At 46.9% G+C, this 19,669-nt stretch overlaps 1 protein-coding gene across 2 annotated transcripts; it reads right to left on the reverse strand.

Moving 5' to 3' along the window:
* Positions 1-133: 133 nt before the first annotated feature.
* On the reverse strand, positions 134-17,804 carry TNFRSF9 (TNF receptor superfamily member 9). Of its 2 annotated transcripts, XM_075538192.1 has the most exons (9): positions 17,721-17,763; positions 17,399-17,499; positions 16,311-16,435; positions 15,393-15,500; positions 13,955-14,092; positions 13,562-13,628; positions 12,454-12,584; positions 11,502-11,636; positions 134-1,361 (listed from the first exon to the last, which is right to left on the reverse strand). In XM_075538192.1, the coding sequence occupies exons 3-9, from the start codon at positions 16,423-16,425 to the stop codon at positions 1,273-1,275; spliced, it is 783 nt and encodes a 260-aa protein (XP_075394307.1). In that variant the 5' UTR covers positions 16,426-16,435; positions 17,399-17,499; positions 17,721-17,763; the 3' UTR covers positions 134-1,272. The 2 variants fall into 2 exon arrangements, with proteins under 2 accessions (XP_075394307.1, XP_075394297.1); XM_075538182.1 differs by lacking the exon at positions 17,399-17,499 and having other exon boundaries at positions 17,721-17,804.
* Positions 17,805-19,669: the final 1,865 nt, after the last annotated feature.

Below are 19,669 nucleotides of genomic sequence, written 5' to 3' on the forward strand. Positions count from 1 at the left end.
TTAAGGTTTAAAGATGAGCTCACAGGCTCATCCAGTCTTAATAACTCCAGAAAGTCTGGCATCTGTGAGAATTTTACATTTTGTTATAAATCCCACCCACCACCCAACACCCCGCCCCCCGCCCCACCTTCGATCAGGATTCTTCTTTAGAATCTTTTGTCAATACGTCAGTAAAGCCGGGCACCATCTAATTCTTCTGGTCTGCTGGCAAAGGAGGCAGTGGCTCATGGAGGCAATGAGTCCACATCCTTGCCCCATTCCTGATTCCCCCCCTTCCTCGGTTGTTCCAAGTGTGTAGAGACTGACTATGGTACCTTAGACGGCCTCTTCCAAGCCTTTAACCCCGGCACCACCCAGTGGACTCCCAGGGCCAGCTCAGAAAAGAAAGATGAGAGTGTTTCCACAACTTAAAGAAGGCGATCGATGTCATGGACGCGGACATGCAGAGCCTGTGGAATTGGTGTGCGTTTTGTCAGGTGGATGCCCAACAGGAACAAAACGAATAGAATGCTAAGACCAAAGCCAAGTTTGTTGCCCTTGAGTTGATTCTGGGACTGGGATTCAGAGGGAGCCCCCAGGACAGAATACAAGTGTTCCCTAAGGTTAAATCTTTATGGATTTATACATATATCCGACTAGCTTACACACCCACCCACACCCACACACACACACACACACACACACACAATTTGTGAGAAGAGATCTAGCTCCGAGGGAAGTGAAAGGAAGGCCAAAGGTGTGAGGGTGAAGGGACCCACCGGATGCCCAAGCACGTTTGACTCCTTTCAGGCGCTCTCTCTGTGGTTTGGGATTTTCCCTCTGGACCTCAGTCTCGGCCACTCACCACACTCTCCCCCTGGCCGTGAAAAGGTCATTGTGCTAAATGATGGCACCATTGGAAATTCTGGTTGGGGATAGTTTACGGTCTATTGTCACATACCATTAGCGTAAGGAAAAATGGAATTATTTAGATGAACATTTTAGCGAAACAATTGGGCCCTTCATGATTCAATTTTAAATATGATTCTCTTTGGGTTTCAAAATCACAAGTCCAAGACCCTTGGGTCGCATCTAGAAAATGTCTTTTGGCCACCAGCTCTGGCTCAACTGTTAGAAGGGGTACATTTTCAAAGGCCAATCTCACTAGCATTTGGACAGAAAACGTGCCAGAGGCTCGTCCTTGGCCTTCCCTAGGAAGGCCTTTTGCCCTGTGAAGGGCCCGGAGACAAAGGTACTCGAGTCTCTCCTTTGCTTCTTTTTGAGGCTTCTGCCTCAGGGCTCGCGGGCTCCTTCTTCTTCCTCGGGAAATCGGCAGCTACATGCATCTTCCTCCTGGGCAGTTTGTACTGGTTTTATAAAAGCTGCGGAGAGACACGGTGAGTTAGAAGCTACTCAGCTTTTCTGGTCTGTTGTCATCTTTTAACTATTATTCCCCACAAAGTAGCAAACGTTTTCAACTGTGATTCTAACCAGATATCAAGACAGGCATGAGCTTTCTCCCAAAATAATTTAATTCTGAGATGCGTGTCCTCTTACCAATACTTCTGATTGGTTTCTTAAAGATGGCTTCATTTTCGAAAAGTGGTTGAAAAAAAATGGTGAGCACGAATCACCGCACTATAAAATATTAGTCACAGATCAAATGCTGATTCCATTCAGCAACACATATTTTGGTCTTCAGAATTACTGAGAGTAGGCATCAGATACCTTTTTAAAAAATGCTTATGCATGTTAAAGATTCTAAAGATATTCTCAGTCACATAATCCCCCCCCCACTCCCACCCAGGAGGATGAACAACAGAAACACGGGTGAAGGGAGACAGCAGTCAGTGTAATATACAAAAACAATGACAATTTATCATTTATCAAGGGGCCATGAGGGTAGGAGTTGGGGGGAAGGAGGTAAAAAAGAGGAGTTGATACCAAGGGCTCAAATGGAAAGTAAATGTTTAGAAAATAATGATGGCAACATATGTGCAAGTATGCCTGAGACAATTGATGTGCGGATTGTTATAAAAGCTGTAAGAGCCCCCAGTAACAGGATCTTAAGAAACAAATGTACAGCCGGGGCGGGGTGGGGGTAGATGTTCTCACTGGCTCCATGAAGAGCTGGCGGATGTCTTGTGAACTGATTTGTCCATTATGAAGACAGTGCAGCTTCCTCGTGCTCTCTTACCCATTTGTATGAAGTGTTGTGTTACTGCTGGTCAGCAAAACGCCCGGCCCCATCGTCACACGCTGGTGACTAGAGAAAGCATAACCCCAACCCAACGGCAGCACCATCTCACCAAGAACTTCCCAAACCCGGTGGACACTATCAGTACCAGTGAGATGTCTCTTTGCTTTTGAAATATCAATGACAATGGAGATGTTCCAGAAAGATGGAGGAATGGTGCCTTTCTTGATTTCTCCTGCGAAGAACAACCAAAAACTCTGGATCCAATGCGTAAAACAACCATGAAGTAACTCTAATGAAGAGAGCAGCTGGGGACCTCGGGGTCCAAGGAAGGACCTGGGGATACATGAGTTGCGTTTTCTTTCTGCTCAGCTCTCCCATCAGGGGACTAGAAGCCAGCACCCCAGAAATGACCAGGAGGCCCCAAGAAAGCCTGCCCCTCTCTAGCATGCTATCAAGAAAGGGGCGACAGCAAAACAGGAAACTTTTACATAATAGCTGCTCTCCTCCAGGCAAACCCCACAGGAACAAAACGAGTGGCTTCACTGGGCGAAGGCTAGTGTTGAGCCAGAGCTGACACCCTCGTCTCACCCTTCTCACCGGGTGTATCAGGCATCTAGTGGGAAGACAGGACTGTCCCCACAGCCTGTCCGTAAGGAAGCACTCCTTTCCAGCCCAGTCACAGTAGTAGTGGCAGGAGCCTGAACACCCACACATACCCAGTACTGAGAAGAAGCCCCTCACTCCCTGCCCCCCAGGAAGTCAGTATACTACCTGAATTTCCACCCTCATCTCGCAGCAACAAGGCGGCAGCACCCGCGTTCCTCTGCTAGCGCAGCGCCAGAGGAGATCTGAGAAAATGTTATCTACACTCGGGGTCTCATAACCTGCTCTCCCAAGTAGCCAGGTTTTAATTAAACAAATCACATGTCCACAGTCCTGGTGGGGGGACGGGGGCCATCTGGGTCCATTGGCATAGCGTAGTTCATAAAGACAATGCCCTACATCCAAATATGGCTGGTGGCGGCTGGGATCTTAAACGCATGCGACTGACCATCTAAGGGGCACCTACCGGCCTCTGCCTTTCTCGGGGAAAGAAGAGTGAAGGAAGCCAAAGGCTTGAGGAAACAATGGGTGCAAAGGACTGACTGATGGACCCCATGAACTTAGCCTCAAGTCTGACACCAGAAGAACGAGAGGGTTCCCCGAGGCCACCACCAACTGCCCTGACCAGTGTCACTATAGGAGGTCCCAGGCAGTGCGAAAGAAACATGGAGAATGAAATGCAACTTCGTTAAAAAAATAAAACAGACTTATTGGTCTACCACACATTAGTGGACCTCCTAAGACTATGACCCTTGTTCAGACTCAGATCTGAGTCCCAGAGAGATTACAGTCAACAACGGCGAGGGCTGCAGAGATAACAGTAAAACCCGTCAGGAGTGTGTTGCTAAGATGTTCAACTACACCGAGCGACCAACAGGGCAGTATTTGCCCAGAAGCAGCACGCAGACCGCAAATGCGGTGGGAAAACGGAATGAGTGGAAACAGGACGCCCTGGTGGAAAGTGGGGAGAGTGCGATGTCTTGAGGGGATTGTAACCCAAGTCCTGAAGCCATCTAGGTACGTATAATTCTAGGAAACTCATTTGCTTTGTAAACTTTCACCTAAACCACACTAGAAAAAATAAAGCAAATCACACGACACAGCAAGCCTAGGAAGATCTCGGTTTGAATGAGAAAAGGGAATCAACACCAGATGTCAGGCCTAGATGACACAGATGTTAGAATTATCTGGCAATGATTCTAAAGTAGCTATGATAAAATATGCTTCAGCACGCGATTAGGAACATGTGGATTTTTTTGTCTCTGAAAGAAATAGGATATATAAAAAACAAGTAGAAATTTGAGACCTGAAAGTTAAAATAATTGAAATTTAAAATTTCACGAATGGACTCAACAGCAGAATGGAAAGAATAGGGAAAAAATGGTTATTTAATCTAAATATCAGACAAAAGCAGTTAATGGAACCTCTGAGATGCGTGGACCTATAGCAAAGGATCGAATATTGGCCGTGAGAGTTTCCAGAAGAAGAGAAGAAGGTAGGAATGAAAACATATTTGAAAAAAAAATGGCAGAAAAACCCTCAAATTTTGGATAAAAGTGAAAAAACTTACAAATTATTAAAACGTGGTAACTCCAAGCAAGATAAAAATGTATAGCAGGACCCATCATATCCAAACTTATTTTTAAAAAGAGAGAGAGAGAGAGAGAAATTTGAAAGCAGGAGAGAGCAGCACTACCTCATGCAGAGAGGAAAGTCAACTGAAGTGACGGGGCTATCTCATCATAAACATGGAGGCACAATAAGTAGCACAGGAGCTAAAAGAAAAGAATGACCAACCTTAAATTCTATATCCAGTACAAATATCTTTCAGGAATGAAATGGAAATCAAGACATTCTCAGATTAAGGAAAAGTAAGACTCTGCTGCAAGCAGTCGCATGACTGCCTAAAAGACATTCTCCAAGCTCAACGCAAATATGAGGAGCTGATACCAAGGGCTCAAGTAGAAAGCAAACGTTTTGAGAATGGTGAGGGCAACAAATGTGCAAATGTGCTCGACACAGTGAATGTATGTATTGTGATAAGAGTCGTACGAGCCCCCAATAAAATGGTTAAAAGACTGTCAAAATAATAGTAATTTATGAATTATGAAGGGTTCATGAGGGAGGGGGAAGCGGGGAGGGAGGGGGAAAAATGCGGAGCCGATATTAAGGGGTCAAGTAGAAGGAAAACGTTTTGAGAATGATGATGGCAACAAATGGACAAATGTGCTGACACAACGGATGATGTGTGGATTGTGATAAGAATTGTACGAGCCCCAAATAAAATGATTTTTAAAAAACCTCTATACCAATCAAAATGGAATTCTAAAAAGTGTTAACCATAGAAACCCAGGACTAAAAACAGAAAAACAAACTAAAGTAAACAATAGGAGGAAATGGCAGCCATAACATATCAATAATTATATAAATTTAATTGTGTAAATACACTAACTAAATGACAGAGATTAGTAGGGTGGGGCTTTTAAAAGTGGCCTAACTGAATGTTGTGTGTAAAGAAAGAAAATTAAAATATAACTACTTTCAAGTAGGTTGAAAGTAAAAGCCTGGAAGGGTGGACTCCATAACCATGAATCAAAAGAAAGCGAGGACTGTATCAATATTCATTAAAGTAGACCTTAGGAAAAAGAAAATGGAGAGCTACAGAGGGACTTATATAATCCTTAAAGAGCTCCCCCAAAAGACGTAGCCGTCACAAATGTGTGCATGTGAATGATAGAGCCACAAAATAAGTGAAGCAAACATGATAGAACTGAAAGAGAAATAGACAAGTCTATAATTTATTTAAAGAGTTCAACATCTCTTTCTCCCAGTTGATAGAACAGCTCGACAGAATGGGTGCAGGGGGTTTCCGAGGGTGGTGGGGACAGACTCTGAATGTGGCCTCCGGAACAGGAGCTATCTCCTCTGTACCCCTTGTCTTACTCCTCGATGCCACCCTGAAGGCTGGAAAATCCAGTGACACTGTCAACCAAGGGTCTCTCATGAGATGTAGAGAGCCCCCACCCAACAGCAGCAGAGTCTCCCTTTGAAGCACCTGGGAGCCCCGGTGACAGAGTGATTCCTTACTGGGCTGCCATCCCAACTGCTCCTCGGGAGGAAGACGGGGCGTTCGACTCCTGTGAATCATGACAGTCTCGGAAACTCACGGGACAGTGCTGTGCTGTCCAATAGGACACAACTGCAGGGTAGAGCCTATGTCCCTTGAAGACAGGCTGTGAGTCGGCATCAGCTCGATGACAGTGAGATTTTATACACCCACCGAACAGAGACAAAGATAAACCCTATTCTAGACCATCCAACCTCAACACATGTGCATCACAGAAGTCCCACACAGTGTTTTCTGGACATAATGAAATTAAAATAATAATCAAAAAATATAAACAAGAGGCCATCTACCTCAGAATCAACAAAGCCCGCATGGAGGAAGCACACCAGTCTGTGTGACCACGAGCTGTCGAAGGGATCAGGTATCAGGCATCAATGGACAAGAAAAAATCATAGCATTGTAAATGAGGGTGAGTGCAGAGTGGAGACTCAGAGCCCATCGGTAGGCAACTGGACACCCCTTACTGAAGGGTTGTGGGGAGATGAGCCAGTCAGGGTGTAGGGTAGCAACGATGAAACATATAACTTTCCTCTAATTCTTAAATGCTTTCTTCCCCCCATTATCATGATCGCAATTCTACCTTAAAAATCTGGCTAGACCGGAAGATGTACATTGGTACAGATAGGAACTGGAAACACAGGGAATCCAGGACAGATGACTCCTTCAGGACCAGTGGTGAGAGTGGTGATACCTGGAGGGTGGAGGGAATGTGGGATGGAAAGGGGGAACCGATTACAAGGATCTACATATAACTCCTCCCTGGGGGATGGACAATAGAAAGTGGGTGAGGGGAGATGTCAGACAGTGTAACATATGACAAAATAATAACTTATGAATTATGAAGGGTTCATGAGGGAGGGGGGAAATGAGGAGCCGATATTAAGGGCTCAAGTAGAAGGCAAATGTTTTGAGAATGATGATAGCAACAAATGTACAAATGTGCTTGACACAATGATGTATGTATGGATTGTGATAAGAATTGTACAAGCCCCCAATAAAATGATTTTTTAAAAATAGATGAAAGACCAGAAAATCCTGGAGCATTTATAAATGGTTTGGGGGGCTAAAGAAAATCTCAAGGGAAATGTTTGAAAATGAAAAATTATGATTTGTAATTAATATAGTGCTCAGAAAGAAATCTATATCATTAAATGCTTACAGTAGAAAAATTAAGGGCAAAATAAACTATAAGGAAACAGAAGGAAGGAAGGAATAAAAATAAGCGCAGAAATCAATGGACTTGAAAATATAGAACAAGCGAGAAAATCAATGGAATGAAAACTGGTAAACTGGAGTTGATCAAAATGAAACACTTTTTCTCTGTGAGAGACCCTCTTCAGAGAGGTGGCACAAAGGGTTAAGCACTTGATTGATGGTCAAAATGATGGTAGTTCACCCGCACCCAGAGGCCTCTGGGAAGACAAGCTCGGCCATCTGCTTCCCAAAGGCCACAGCTTGGAAGCCTTCAGGAGCAGCTCTCTCCTGCGTCTGTGGGCCCCTCATAAAGTCTAACGTGACCGGAAGGCAAGCAGCAACAACAAAGCAAGGGGGAAGTGCACGGAAACCAGGCACTGCTCCAGAGTGCAGACGGAAGAGCCAACGTTCACCAGTGAGAAGCAAACACAACAGGCAAAGGCAAGCAGGAGCCGCTCATCAGAAAAGTTATGTAGATAGGCAACCATCAGAGAAATGCAAATCAGTAACACAATGGGATAGCACGGAAACCAATTGCTAGCAAGCTGCAGAGAAACTGGGTCTCTCGTACATTTCTGGTGATACCCCTACTCTGGGAAATTGTTTGGCAGTTTCTTTAAAACTACAAATGTACTTGTGGACACTTAGCCTAGAGAAATGAGAACGCAGGTCTACGCAAAATCTGTACGGGCTTCTTCACAGCGGCCTCCTCTATCGCCACCCCAAATGAGAAACAGTCAAAATGCCTCTCCAAAGGATGAGAAAACAAAGTGTGATGTGATCAGAGCATGGACTATTCCTGATCAATAAAATAGACCAAGATGGTCACACATTCACAGCAACTTGAATGGCTCTCAAGAGCAGTGTGCTGAGTGAAAAAAAGCAATATCCAAAGATCATGTGTATAACTCTCTCTCTCTCTCTCTCCACACACACACACACACACACACACACACACACACACACACACACACACCAAAAAACTGAAACATTTGGTTTTTTGATGTGAGGGGGATAGTGCATTTGGAGGTCGTTCCACCAGGTCAGACTGTTCATCAAGCTTTCTATGTAGAGGTTCTGAAAAAATTGCATGCCAGTGTGCGACAAAAAAAGGTCTGATTTGTGGCAGGCGGGGCACTGGCTTTTGCCACCATGACAGTGCACCTGCTCACGCACGCAGCCATCTCAGTGCGCCAGTGTCGGGCAAAACACAGCATGCCTCTCCTGCCCCGCGCACCTTCTCACCTGGCCTCGCGCCACGAGGCTTCTCTTAGTTTCCACGAATGAAGAGAGACATGAAAGGACAGCGATTTGACAACTAGAAGAGGTGAAGAAATAAACCAGAGGGCTGGGGGTGGGATGGGGTCTGGTCAGCCATCCAAACAGATGAGTTTGAAAAATGTTTCCGATCATGGAATCACAGACTTGACCACTGTGCTAAGTGTAATAGAGAGTACTTTGAAGGTGATAAGATTGTTTTGTAAAAAAGACATAGTTTGAAAAATAAAATTCCGGGGTTTGGGGGGTTACCACCGTGCTTGTATGTGTGTGTGCGTGTGTGTGTGTGAATCTATATATATCAGTCTCAAAATGACAAAATGATAGAAATGGAAAAACAGGGCGGTGCTTGCCCGGGGTCAGGGAGGAAGAGTGAGGAGGCGCCCGTGGGCGTGGCTATGAACCAGCAGTGGGAGGAAGTCTTTGCGGTGATGGGCAGGACGATATTTTGGTTGTGGTGGTGGCCGCACAAACCCACGTGTGATAAAATGACGCAGAACGACACACACACGCAACGTGCCATTGCTGATGTCCTGACTCTGCTATTGTCCTCTACTGATGCATGCTATAGCCCTGTGGAGGACACGTGGAAGTTCTCTGTACTACCTTGGCCCCTTTTTGTGAAACTATAATTTTATCAAGGTAAGAAATAAAATTTTATTTTTAGAAATGGGTACAGTTCCATGGCAAATCACTAATTACTCATCAAGACTTTTGAAAAGCATTTGAGAAACATCTTTGTTATAGTCTAGGGTGGCCATGGGATGGATGCATGTGTCAGGGAGGAGGTGGTGAGTTAGATAAGGAAGTTAGAAGTCTAAATTAGGTTGGAGGGTTAGACCTCAAAAAGAAAACAAGAGAGTAGACCACAGAATGGAAAAAATATATATATGCAACCCATGAACAAGAGACTAAAGGATTTCTGTCAATTAATATGAAAGAGCAAACAAACCTGTAGAAAAATGCTGAAAAGAACTAATCAGATACGTCGCAGAAGAGGAAATCCGCTGGCTAATATAATGTTAAAAAGTGTTTAACCTAACTAGCGAGTCAGAGAAATGCAAATTAAAACCACAAGGAGATACCACTCTCCACCCACCAGAGAGATCAAACATTCAAAAAGTCTGAACGTGGCAAACAGTACAGGAATGGGGAGCAAAAAGAACTGCTACGAAAGTGGACAGAGGCCCAGCTCTTTGGGGACAATGGTTTGGTTTGTCTCCCAAGGACCAAGTTACACACGCATGTCTCACATGGCAGCACGTTTACTCCAAGTGAAGAACAAACACCAGAAGTGCGTGCTTCCATGTGCTGAGATGCATGGACAAGAACACCCATACCCCACTGCCTGTACTGTTCCCCACTATGGGAATGCTCCACCACACTTGGAAGGGGTGACCTGTCATGTGCACTAGCAATGAGGATCCTGGAGCGGCACTGTGGAGCCAGAGAAGCACGGTTCAGGGAATGTATGCAAGGAGAATCGCAGCCGCTAAGCCAGTGCTAGACAGCAAGCCCGTGAAGAAGAGCAAGCAGTGAAAACCACAGCCCTCTGCCTGTGACTCGTCCTCGTGGGAGGGGGGGTTGTCTTGGGAATGGGAAGCCAAGAGTGCTCCATCACAGCTAGCAACGAGAAGCCTAGGGCCTTGGGGGTGTTTGTGATGCAACGCTCTTTTAGACAGATGCACCGTGTAAAATACAAACAACAAAGCAGCACCGCACCACACTCGTTCCCATCAGTTGATGCCAACTCAAAGCCGCCCTAGCGGAGCCCTGCTGGGTTATGGCTGCTCTTTGAGGACCCGAAATAGCCTCACATCAGACTTGGCTCATGCTGACCCCCCAGGTATTCCTAACCGCCTCCACACCGACACTCATCAGTCTCTTTCTGGTGTTTCCGGTTACAATCTTGCCCTGGGAACGCTCTTTCAATGTCTGAAGTCCACTTGTCAAGACTAGCCTGTTATCTGTCCTTCACAAAGACAAAGAACGAGTTGCCTCCATCCAGGTAAGCTGTTGCTTCACGGATGCTGATTCCTGCCAGGTACTTATTTGCTGGGCTTCTTACTGAAATAGTGCCTTGTAATACAGTCATGAAGGAATTCCATTATTAAAATTATTCACTTAACCTATACTCCAGAATCAAGCCAAATTCAAGGCCCCTGAGTTCATTCTGACTTTTGACGACCGCCTAGCTGAGTCTGTAGCTCTTTCGGGGATTTGGAAATCTCATGTTTCTCCTGTGGAGCAGCCGGTTTCTAACTGCCAATGTGGTGGTTGGCAGCCCAGAGCCTCACCCACCACACCGCCAGGTTCTTCTCATGTAACCTCTAAGCAAGACCTGGTGGAATCGTGGTGATGCACTCGGCTGCAACCCCAAAGGCCAGCAGTTCAAGTCCCCCATCCCCTCAGCGGAGAAAGCCCAGGCTTTCTCTTCCAGTAAACAGTTACAGTCTCAGAACCTCATGGGGCAGTTCTACCTTGTCCTGTTGGGTCACTGTGAGTCAGCACCGACCCTGAGTTTCTTTTGTTGGTGTTGTTTTAGGTTAAAATAATCCAGTTCATTAAATATACTGCCAGTTTCCTCCTCGTTCTATGCCCGCCTCAAGCTGTGGGTCTCAGCTCAGATTGAAAGCTACTTTCAGGCAGAGGAGCAGTGCTAGATGGGCTAAAGATTCTGATGATTTGGTGACGCCTCTTTGCTAGTGTCCTGTAGGTACATCCAACCAGCTTAAATACACACGCAGACACATGCATGAGCCCAATGGGACCGTATATGAAATGGATCTCTTTTCTAGAATCCTTAGATGGATGCTCCTGCAATAACCCAGATTTCTCGCCCCTGACACTCTTTGGGGGCTGAAGAACTATTCGTTGTGTTGGCTTGCCCTGTGAGTTACAGCATGTTTGGTGCATACCTGGCCTCCGTTCACTACACGTCAGCAGCACCCACCCACTCGTGAGGCCCAACAGGGCTCCCCACTTTGCTAGGTCACACCTGCTGGATACCCACTGTCCCCCACCATTCCCGTTTCAGCAACTAAGAGAGCCTTTTCCTTTCCACCATGAACAGCCCGGCATCCCAAGAGCTCGGGTTGGATCCTTGGGTGTTGATCTTACGTTGCTTGAATATATACAGCAGTTTCTTTCGGCCCCAGTTGGCGCGGGCGAAATGGAGCAGGAAGACGAACATCAGCGACAGCACCACGGCCAACATCAGTGCCAGGAAGACGCCCTTGACCCGCGGCTGGCCATCTTGAAGACAAGAGCAGAAAGAGGAATGGACGCTACCCGGGCGGGCTCATTTCATTCCATGGTCCCCTCAACCTCTGGAAGGCTCTCGAATTAACATAAACTCCTGAGCCCTTGGGAAAGCGACCCCTAGCAACTCCACCCAGCCAATCTAGCTCCCTTGCCTGTGTGTTAAGAGTGGTTTAGGCTTTCCAACCTAGGGAACCAGCTCCCCACGAGCTGAGTCTAGCCAGACTCTACAAATTGGCAGGCCTTGGCGAATCCACATCATTCATGCATTTGGTTGCTAACGAAAGGCTGTGGTTCGAATATGCACCCAGAGATGCCTCCGGAGAAAAGTCTGGGGGGTCTGCTTCTGACACAGACCACTGAAAACCACCGGTTGCAGTTCGACTCTGACCCACCTGGGGTCACCGGCAGTCGGAGTCCTCGCAATGATGCAACTCATCTGGGCGAACACTTCAAAAGAACCTCACGGGAGATGAAGATTTGCCCACAGGAACGAAGGCCATAGGGGCCACTCTGCTGGAGCTCGGAGGCAGTCCTTTTGTCCCCTTTGGTTGCCATGGAGACAGGTGTAGTACCTGTTTCGATCAAGTCTCACCGTATCCTGTTTTCTAAGGTGTACCCCTGACAGAGAGAATGCCAGACCTCTTAGAAAAAATGGATGGCCTCCAGGAAGCCCGGGTGGCAAAAGGAAGGGCCCTGGAGGTGCCTGTGTAGACGGAGAGATGACGCATCACGAGAGCCAGGCGGTGTAGACCCCAACTGGGCTCGCCATCACCTATTCTCTTGGGGGTGCCAGCAGCGAACCACCTACCTGCCTTTCTCTCCGGAGCAGGAACAGTGGCTGAAGATGTAGTTGGAGAGAAGTCAACCAAGCGTGGGCCACACACCACATCCTTTTCCCTCGTGCCATTCACAAGCACAGCTTTTCCATGCGAGGAGCAGCTGGGAGAGTCCAATGAATAGAGTTCAAATAATGAATTCAGGTACAGATCACCCTGCTTCAAACCCATTGACACCCTGCTTCAAACCCATTGATCACCCTGCTTCAAACCCAGTGTGGCTGAATACTGATAAAGATGCATGGCATGGCTGAATACTGATAAAGATGCATGGCATGCGTCTGCGCCTACAGGAGACATGAACATACGTGGATCAATTCCCATCAGACCATCGGGCTTCCTTCAGCTTTCACACGGATGTTTCGGCTGACCGTAGCCCTCCTGACTCTACACACACGACTGGATTCCCTGCCTTCCCAGGTTGGGGCGCCATGCAGGCCCCTTCTTGTTCTGCGAGAGCTGAAAAGGGGCTTTCCTGCCAGGTTTGCCTCTTGCCACGCCCACCCTGACCCCCCAACTTCTTATCATAGTTAGACGTCCCCGGCACATAGAAAAGACAAACCATACAGCCTAGGCTGAGGAGCCGCAGTCAGGCAGACCAGGGTGGAGCTCTTAGCTCGTCCTCTTTCCACCATGACCTTGGGACATGCTAACGTGGGTGAAGGCCCCAACAATCACAACAACTTTTTTTTTTAAGTTCTGGAAGGATCACAGCTATGCAGACAAGAAAAGGATCGCGTTGAATAAGTTAGGCTATTTTATTAATCGCGACTGTAGGAGGACACGCCCAAAAAAGTCGCGAAGCACAAACACAGGGGTGAGTCCTAGTGACACGAATGGAAAATGGCATCGGCTGAGAACCTCCAGAATCGAGACCGCTGGAGACAGCACAGCTCTGAGCAGCGGTTCATGCCGCTGTGCGTAAGATTGACACGACTCGAATCCTACTCGAGAACTAACAGGCAGCACGACCTTCACACTTGATGGGCGTACAATAACCCCAAAGGTAGAATTCTTTGTGTTTCAAAAAGCTGATCCCAGATTATTCCCTAAGCCAAAGGAAACGCATGTCATACATACTTTGTCCAGGGCCGACAGACGCCTTCCGTCTGATCGTTGTATGTCCCAAAGCAGCAGTCTTTACAACCTTGCATAAAAATTAAATCTATCACTCAAAAAGAAGTGTTGCCATATTGTTTCATAACTTTCCAGTGAAGGGCACAAAGCAGTAAAGTACATCAGGGTATTAGACCGCTATACGCGGGAGAGAAATGCATGGTCCTGGTAAATGACGGAGGTCTTTCAATTATTTGCATTGAGTGAAAAATGATTTTGTAAATGTCACACGCTTGGCACGGCGGTTCATCACCTTAAGGGTCAACCATTTTTCTTTTAACTTTAGGATTAAAAACTCAGGACAGATGCTAATGAGTTAGGCTGAGACAATGGACTTGTAACAGAATGCGAACCTACCCCTTTTCGTTACTCCTTGTCCCGGTTTGCAGTCCCGTTGACACTGGGTGCATCCTGCCCCCAGGCAGTGAAACCCGGAGACACATTCACACTCGGCATCGCTGGTCGGGGAGCATGCCCTCTTCGTCCTGAAAACGCCTCCAAATCCCCCCACAGTTACATTACACTTGATCTCCAAATTCAAGCAGCAATTCTTTGGTGAAAAATTCTATGATAAAAAGTCATGCTTGTCCTATGATGTTACTAATGGCCTTGGAGTATAATGCTTACTTTTCAATCTCTGTAAAAGGTATTTTAATATTTTACTGATTCAAAACTCCTCTCTTGTTAAATGAATGTTTCTTCTAATATTTAAAAAGCTTGATTCCCAGTGTGGCAGTCACCTAATCTGGTGTCAATTTAAGGATGAAGAGTGTAGGGGTGGAGTCTAGGCTGTCAATCTGGAGGTAGCCAATGAGACATCTGTGTGGGCATGGCCTTCTCCTGAGAATTCTGGGAAATCTGGGACTTCCTCCTTGGAGGCGGAAGACACCTCTCTCTCTGCTACTCCCTGGGAGACATTGCAGAAGACAAGCCACATGGACACAACCAGACCTCAGAAGTCGGAGAAGCCACAAAGAGACCCCTGCCAGCGCTGAGAAGTTTCCAATGACACTGGATCCAAAGACTTTCTACCCACTGGCTGGTAAATCGTCCTGCATTTGGCTTCATTGCATGTGTTTCGTGAGTCTGAAGAGGACTTTCTAGTTGGTATTGGACATATGGGCTAATATCAGCTTTATGGCCTTGGACTGGACTGGGTTGGGATGTTTTCTCAATATTCAATTCCTCTTGTATATAAATCTCTTTTTTTAAAAAAATCATTTTATTAGGGGCTCATACAACTCTGATCACTATAAATCTCTTTCTTATACACATATGCGTGTCCATGGATTTGTTTCTCTCGTCTACCCAGACTCACACACCCAGCAGGTAACTGCCACTGTAGTCCATTATCTGAGTGGACCTGCCTGTTGGCAGGGGAACCAGCCATGGAGGTCAGGATCACCTGTCGGCTGCTGTTGAGTCCGTTCCAACTTATGGGGCCCTGGTGGGGATCAGAGTCGGAGTGTGCTCGAGCGAGTTCTCAACGGCTGAGTTTGGGGAACATGAATGGATTCTCGGGACACCAACAGAAAACGGCAGCACTTGACAGCGACTAACCACAACGAATATAGAGCTAAGGATGACACGGGCTGAGTAACAGTTCGTCCTGTTGTGCATCCGGTTGCCGTGGTTCACGGCCCACTCGGTAAGAATGAACGACAGCACTCTGCTGGCACTGCCCACAGATCACCGGCCTTTGCCTCGAATCTAGACCAGACTCAAATCGCCAGCCTGTGTTAACTCTTGGGACTCCAGAGACCAAGCCCAGCCAAACACAGGTGGGAAATCATACCTTTGCACTGCTTGCACACGTCGCAGCTCATCTGTCCCCCTGTGCTGGAGAAGCTGTTGAGGGGACAAGGAATGCAAGCCGGCTTCCTGTTGTTCTCACAGAGAGTACCTACGAAAAGGTAGATGCTGGCTGTGCGTGCTTGCTAGCGCGTGTGCACCACCCAAAGCGCTACGAACATTTATTGAAAACAAGACGACAATATAAAAGAATTACTAGCTGTCTGGATGCCACCGCCATGAGAGACAGTGTTTGGTTGGTTGGCTTTTTGAAATTGTACGTTTACCAGATTATCTGCTGAGTAATCACAGAACTACTAATAACCAAGTCTAGACGTTGCAACCAACACATTAATGGAAAGAAAAACATGTCCCCTTATCTCTCAGATGCAACAGAGCAAATGAGGAGAGCTACCAGTTGGAACCAGGAAGGAAGACCCTTGTGGATCCACTAAAAATTAAGTTTTCCCAGTTCTCTATATTCTATTAAGCCCTCTGGCCCCTACTTATTTCCTGCTCTCCCCCCAGGCCTGCAGATAATATTAAGGTGTATTGGGGGCTTGCCATGGGCCACACATTGATCTAAAGCCTTCATAGAATCCTTCCAGCAACCCTTTGAGATGGGTCCTTTATTACCCCAATGGGGTTAAGTGGCTTGGCTCTGTCCACTTGTATGATTATGACCACACTGAGTTCATTCCGGTTCACAGAGACCCATCTTGGGGTTCTCAGGCTATATATAACTCTTGATGGGAACATGAGTGGTACCCAGTGGGTTTGAACAGCTATGTACCATCCAATAGATGTTGGTAAACGAGTGAATAAAAGGTCAGTAAAAGGAAGCTCATTCGCTCTGACCACTGGACTAATTGAGGCGTATTTTCAGCAGGACAGACGACATGCACACGAATTGGGTTCTTACCAGCTGGGCAATCCCCACAGGAATCCGGCGCTGCTCCTGTCCTCTCCAAGTTCAGGACCAAGAGCACTGTTGCCACCATGCTGTAACAGCTGTTCCCCATGATGGAATCTCGCATGGGCGCGACACTGGCAAAGCAGAATCCAAGCAAACTTGAATCATCCCATTGGCTGATGTCACAGCTGTCACCCCACAGAAGTCAGCCTTTCAAATAAAGAGCTGGCGTCTCCTTCTGAAAGTGCCCACATGAGGGGGGATTCCCCCTGACAAGAGCCAAGGTTCTTTCCAGACCAAGTAATACTGGGATAGACTCTGGGAAAGGATTTTCACTTTTGGGAGACGCCAGACTTCTATGATAAAACAAGCATGAGGAAGCACATTGGTTTGTCAGCATTACAAAGCACATTTACTGTTGTGAATCATGCCCCCCCCCAAAAAATATATATGAGTTGTAGATCCTAACCCTCTGTATTGGTGGTCACAATCCCATTAGGAACTTGGTTCTCTTTTTCAGAATAATGAGGTAGTTAGTGGAGGCTGTGGTTTGAGTCCATCTCTTTTGAGATACGAAGGACACAGATTAAAGAAAGATGGGCGGAAACAGATGCTCTGCCGTATGAAAATCACCAAGGACAAAATGAACCAGCGACGAAGAGATGCGGACCCCCCCCCCCCGGAGCCAGCAGAAAGAGCGGGGGCTTCCTCTGGCATTGGAGACTGTATCCAGATTCTAGCCCTTTGGGGCAGTTCTATGCTGTCTTAAAGCATTGGCTATTTGTCAGATTAGACTGGGGTTTGGGGAGCCTCCTAAACTGTGAGAGAATCTCTGTTTCTTCAAGGCCCCCCTCCTCCCCCTTTCTGGTATTGCTATGGGGGGTGGGCACTAGGTCACCAGGACACTTTCCAGCCCATTTTGCCCAGAACTTTGGGGACTTTCATGGATCCTGAGCATTCCCACAGCACCAGTTGCGTGCTGCCCCTGAAACACAGTGCCAGGGAGAGAATCTCAGTGGAATCTCTCAGCTCAGCTCCATGAAGAGACTGATCTTCTTAACCTGAACAGTAGGGGGGGTGTTCCAACACCTGGTTACCTCAACGCTGAAACACTCTTCTGCCCAATTCAGGATCCTCCTTTCTTAAACACAGACATGCACTCGCTTACTTTGAGATCTGAAGCTTCGGGGCTAACACACTGAGGATTCAAAAAAACACACATCCTTCAGGTTCAACTTCTTGATCTTCATGGACTAGGCTACTGAACAGGAAAATTGCTCTAAATTAGAAGGAGGAAAAGTCTAGACTTGTAGCAAGGGGAAGCAAAAGTCTATCTTTCCCCGCTGTGGGTCCTGCCTGTGCCACCCCACCTCCCTGCCCTCCTCCCTGCCACCCCTGGCTCTGCCCTGGTAGACAAACCTTGAAGTCGCAGGGCTGGTGGAGAACTTTCCACTCCTTGATCTTCAGAGCAGAGAGAGTTCTGTAGCTCAGAGAGTGGAGCAGGTTAGACAGAGGCAGTTTGGGTGACTCAGCCGGGGGCGGGGCCCCATGGGAAATCCCCTCATTCAGTATCCACTGACCCCAAGTCCTCTAGACCCCTGTTCCCACGTGTTAACGATACTGGAGGTCATTTCTTTGAAACAGCACCCCACTTAGAAGATGTTTCTCTGATGATTTGGGGAAAAAAATATTGTTACTTCAAATAGTTCTTCCAATTATGTCCTGAAAATACTTGATACTCGAGGAATGAAACCAACTTCTAAATGGTGATTAACACTTTTGTCACACTCTATTTCTTAATGCCCCAATAACAGTGATGTTATAAAATAAATTTAAAGCCAAACCAGTTGCCCTGCAGTCAATTTCAATTTATGGCGACCTCATGTGTTTTGGAATAGAAGTACACTCTGGAGGATTTTCAAGGGCGGTGACCCTTTGGAGTCCTGGTGACATCGTGGGTTATACATTGGTCAGCACAAGGTCAGCAGTTCAAAACCACCAGCCTCTCTGTGGGAGAAAGATGAGGCTTTCTACTCCCATAAAGAGTTACAGTCTCAAAAACCCACAGGGGCAGTTCTACCCTGTCCTGTAGGGTTCTATGAATCAATAGCAGTGAATTTGGTTCTAGGAGTTTGGGGATGACCTTCTGGAAATAGATGACCACGTCTTTTCTCCCAAAGTACTGCTGAGAGGATTTGAACCCCCAACTATTTGGTTAGTAGCTATGTTAGGCTGGGTGGTCCAGAGAAACAAATCTAGTGACACTCATGTATGTCTAAGAAAAAGCTTTATAATATGAAACCATCTAATATCAAGAAGGCATCTCAGCCTAGTCCAAATCAAGTCCATAAGTCTGATGCAAGCGGGGCCCCTCATCAGACCCATATCGCTGCACGCTGCTAATGCAGAAAGGTGAAGTGGATACAAGAAGATCACAGGCCATAGGGCACAGAGTCATGGGGATCCACACATCGTGGAAACATGGCAGGGCGCTGACAGCTCTCAGGGTCAGGAGACAGGCTAGTGGCAGCCAGCAGAAAGGCAAAGTGGCAGAAGGTCTTGTAAGAAGGCCACGCCCCAGCAAAGGCAGCATCAGGCTGTGACCTGATTGACAGGATGGATTCCACCCCTAGTCTTTTATGCATGTTCAAGTTGACATAAAATCTCACTACCACAGTAGCCAAGCCGTCACCATTGACGCCATCCAGGGTTCTGCTGGTGTCACTGGTTGCTGTCGAGTTGAGTCTGACACATGGTCACCCCGTATGTTACAGAAGAGAATTACTCCATAGAGTTTTCTCGACTCTAATCTTTGCAGAACCAGGTCACCCAGCAAAGGTGCCTGCGTACGTAGGTTTGAACTGGCAACTTTTCCATTGGTATCGCCATGTTTAACCACTGTGCCACCAGGGCTCCTTGCCTCTGATGTTCCAGACGCCAGATAAGTCAGTGCTTTAACTGATGCAACCCTTACGCAAAGACCCTGAGTTGTTATTGTTGCTATGATGTTTAATATTAGCATTAAGCAAATGAGGAGAATGGGGCTCGGAATCCGGTCAGATTTTCAGCAGGAAGGGGACCTGAGAGTAGAACTCAGGACCCAGATGCTTTCTGCTCTGCTCCTGTCTGCGTGATGAGCACAGAGGAGGAAACCGAAGGCAGAGAGGGGCAAGGGAAGGGCAGGGAGGTGGGGGGAGCAAAGACATTCATGCAGAGCAGAGTTGAGATTGGAGAGAGCCTTTGAAAAGCCCATGATTCCAATTTTCTTGGTGGCGGGGGTAGAAAGAAGGAGAAGGAAAATGCGATATAGAAAAAGGAGAAGATGGCAAAAAATGGAGGGAGGAGGAGGAGGAAAAGGGGGAGAAGAG

Source organism: Tenrec ecaudatus, chromosome 1 (genome assembly GCF_050624435.1).
Source record: "Tenrec ecaudatus isolate mTenEca1 chromosome 1, mTenEca1.hap1, whole genome shotgun sequence".
NCBI lineage: Eukaryota > Metazoa > Chordata > Mammalia > Afrosoricida > Tenrecidae > Tenrec > Tenrec ecaudatus.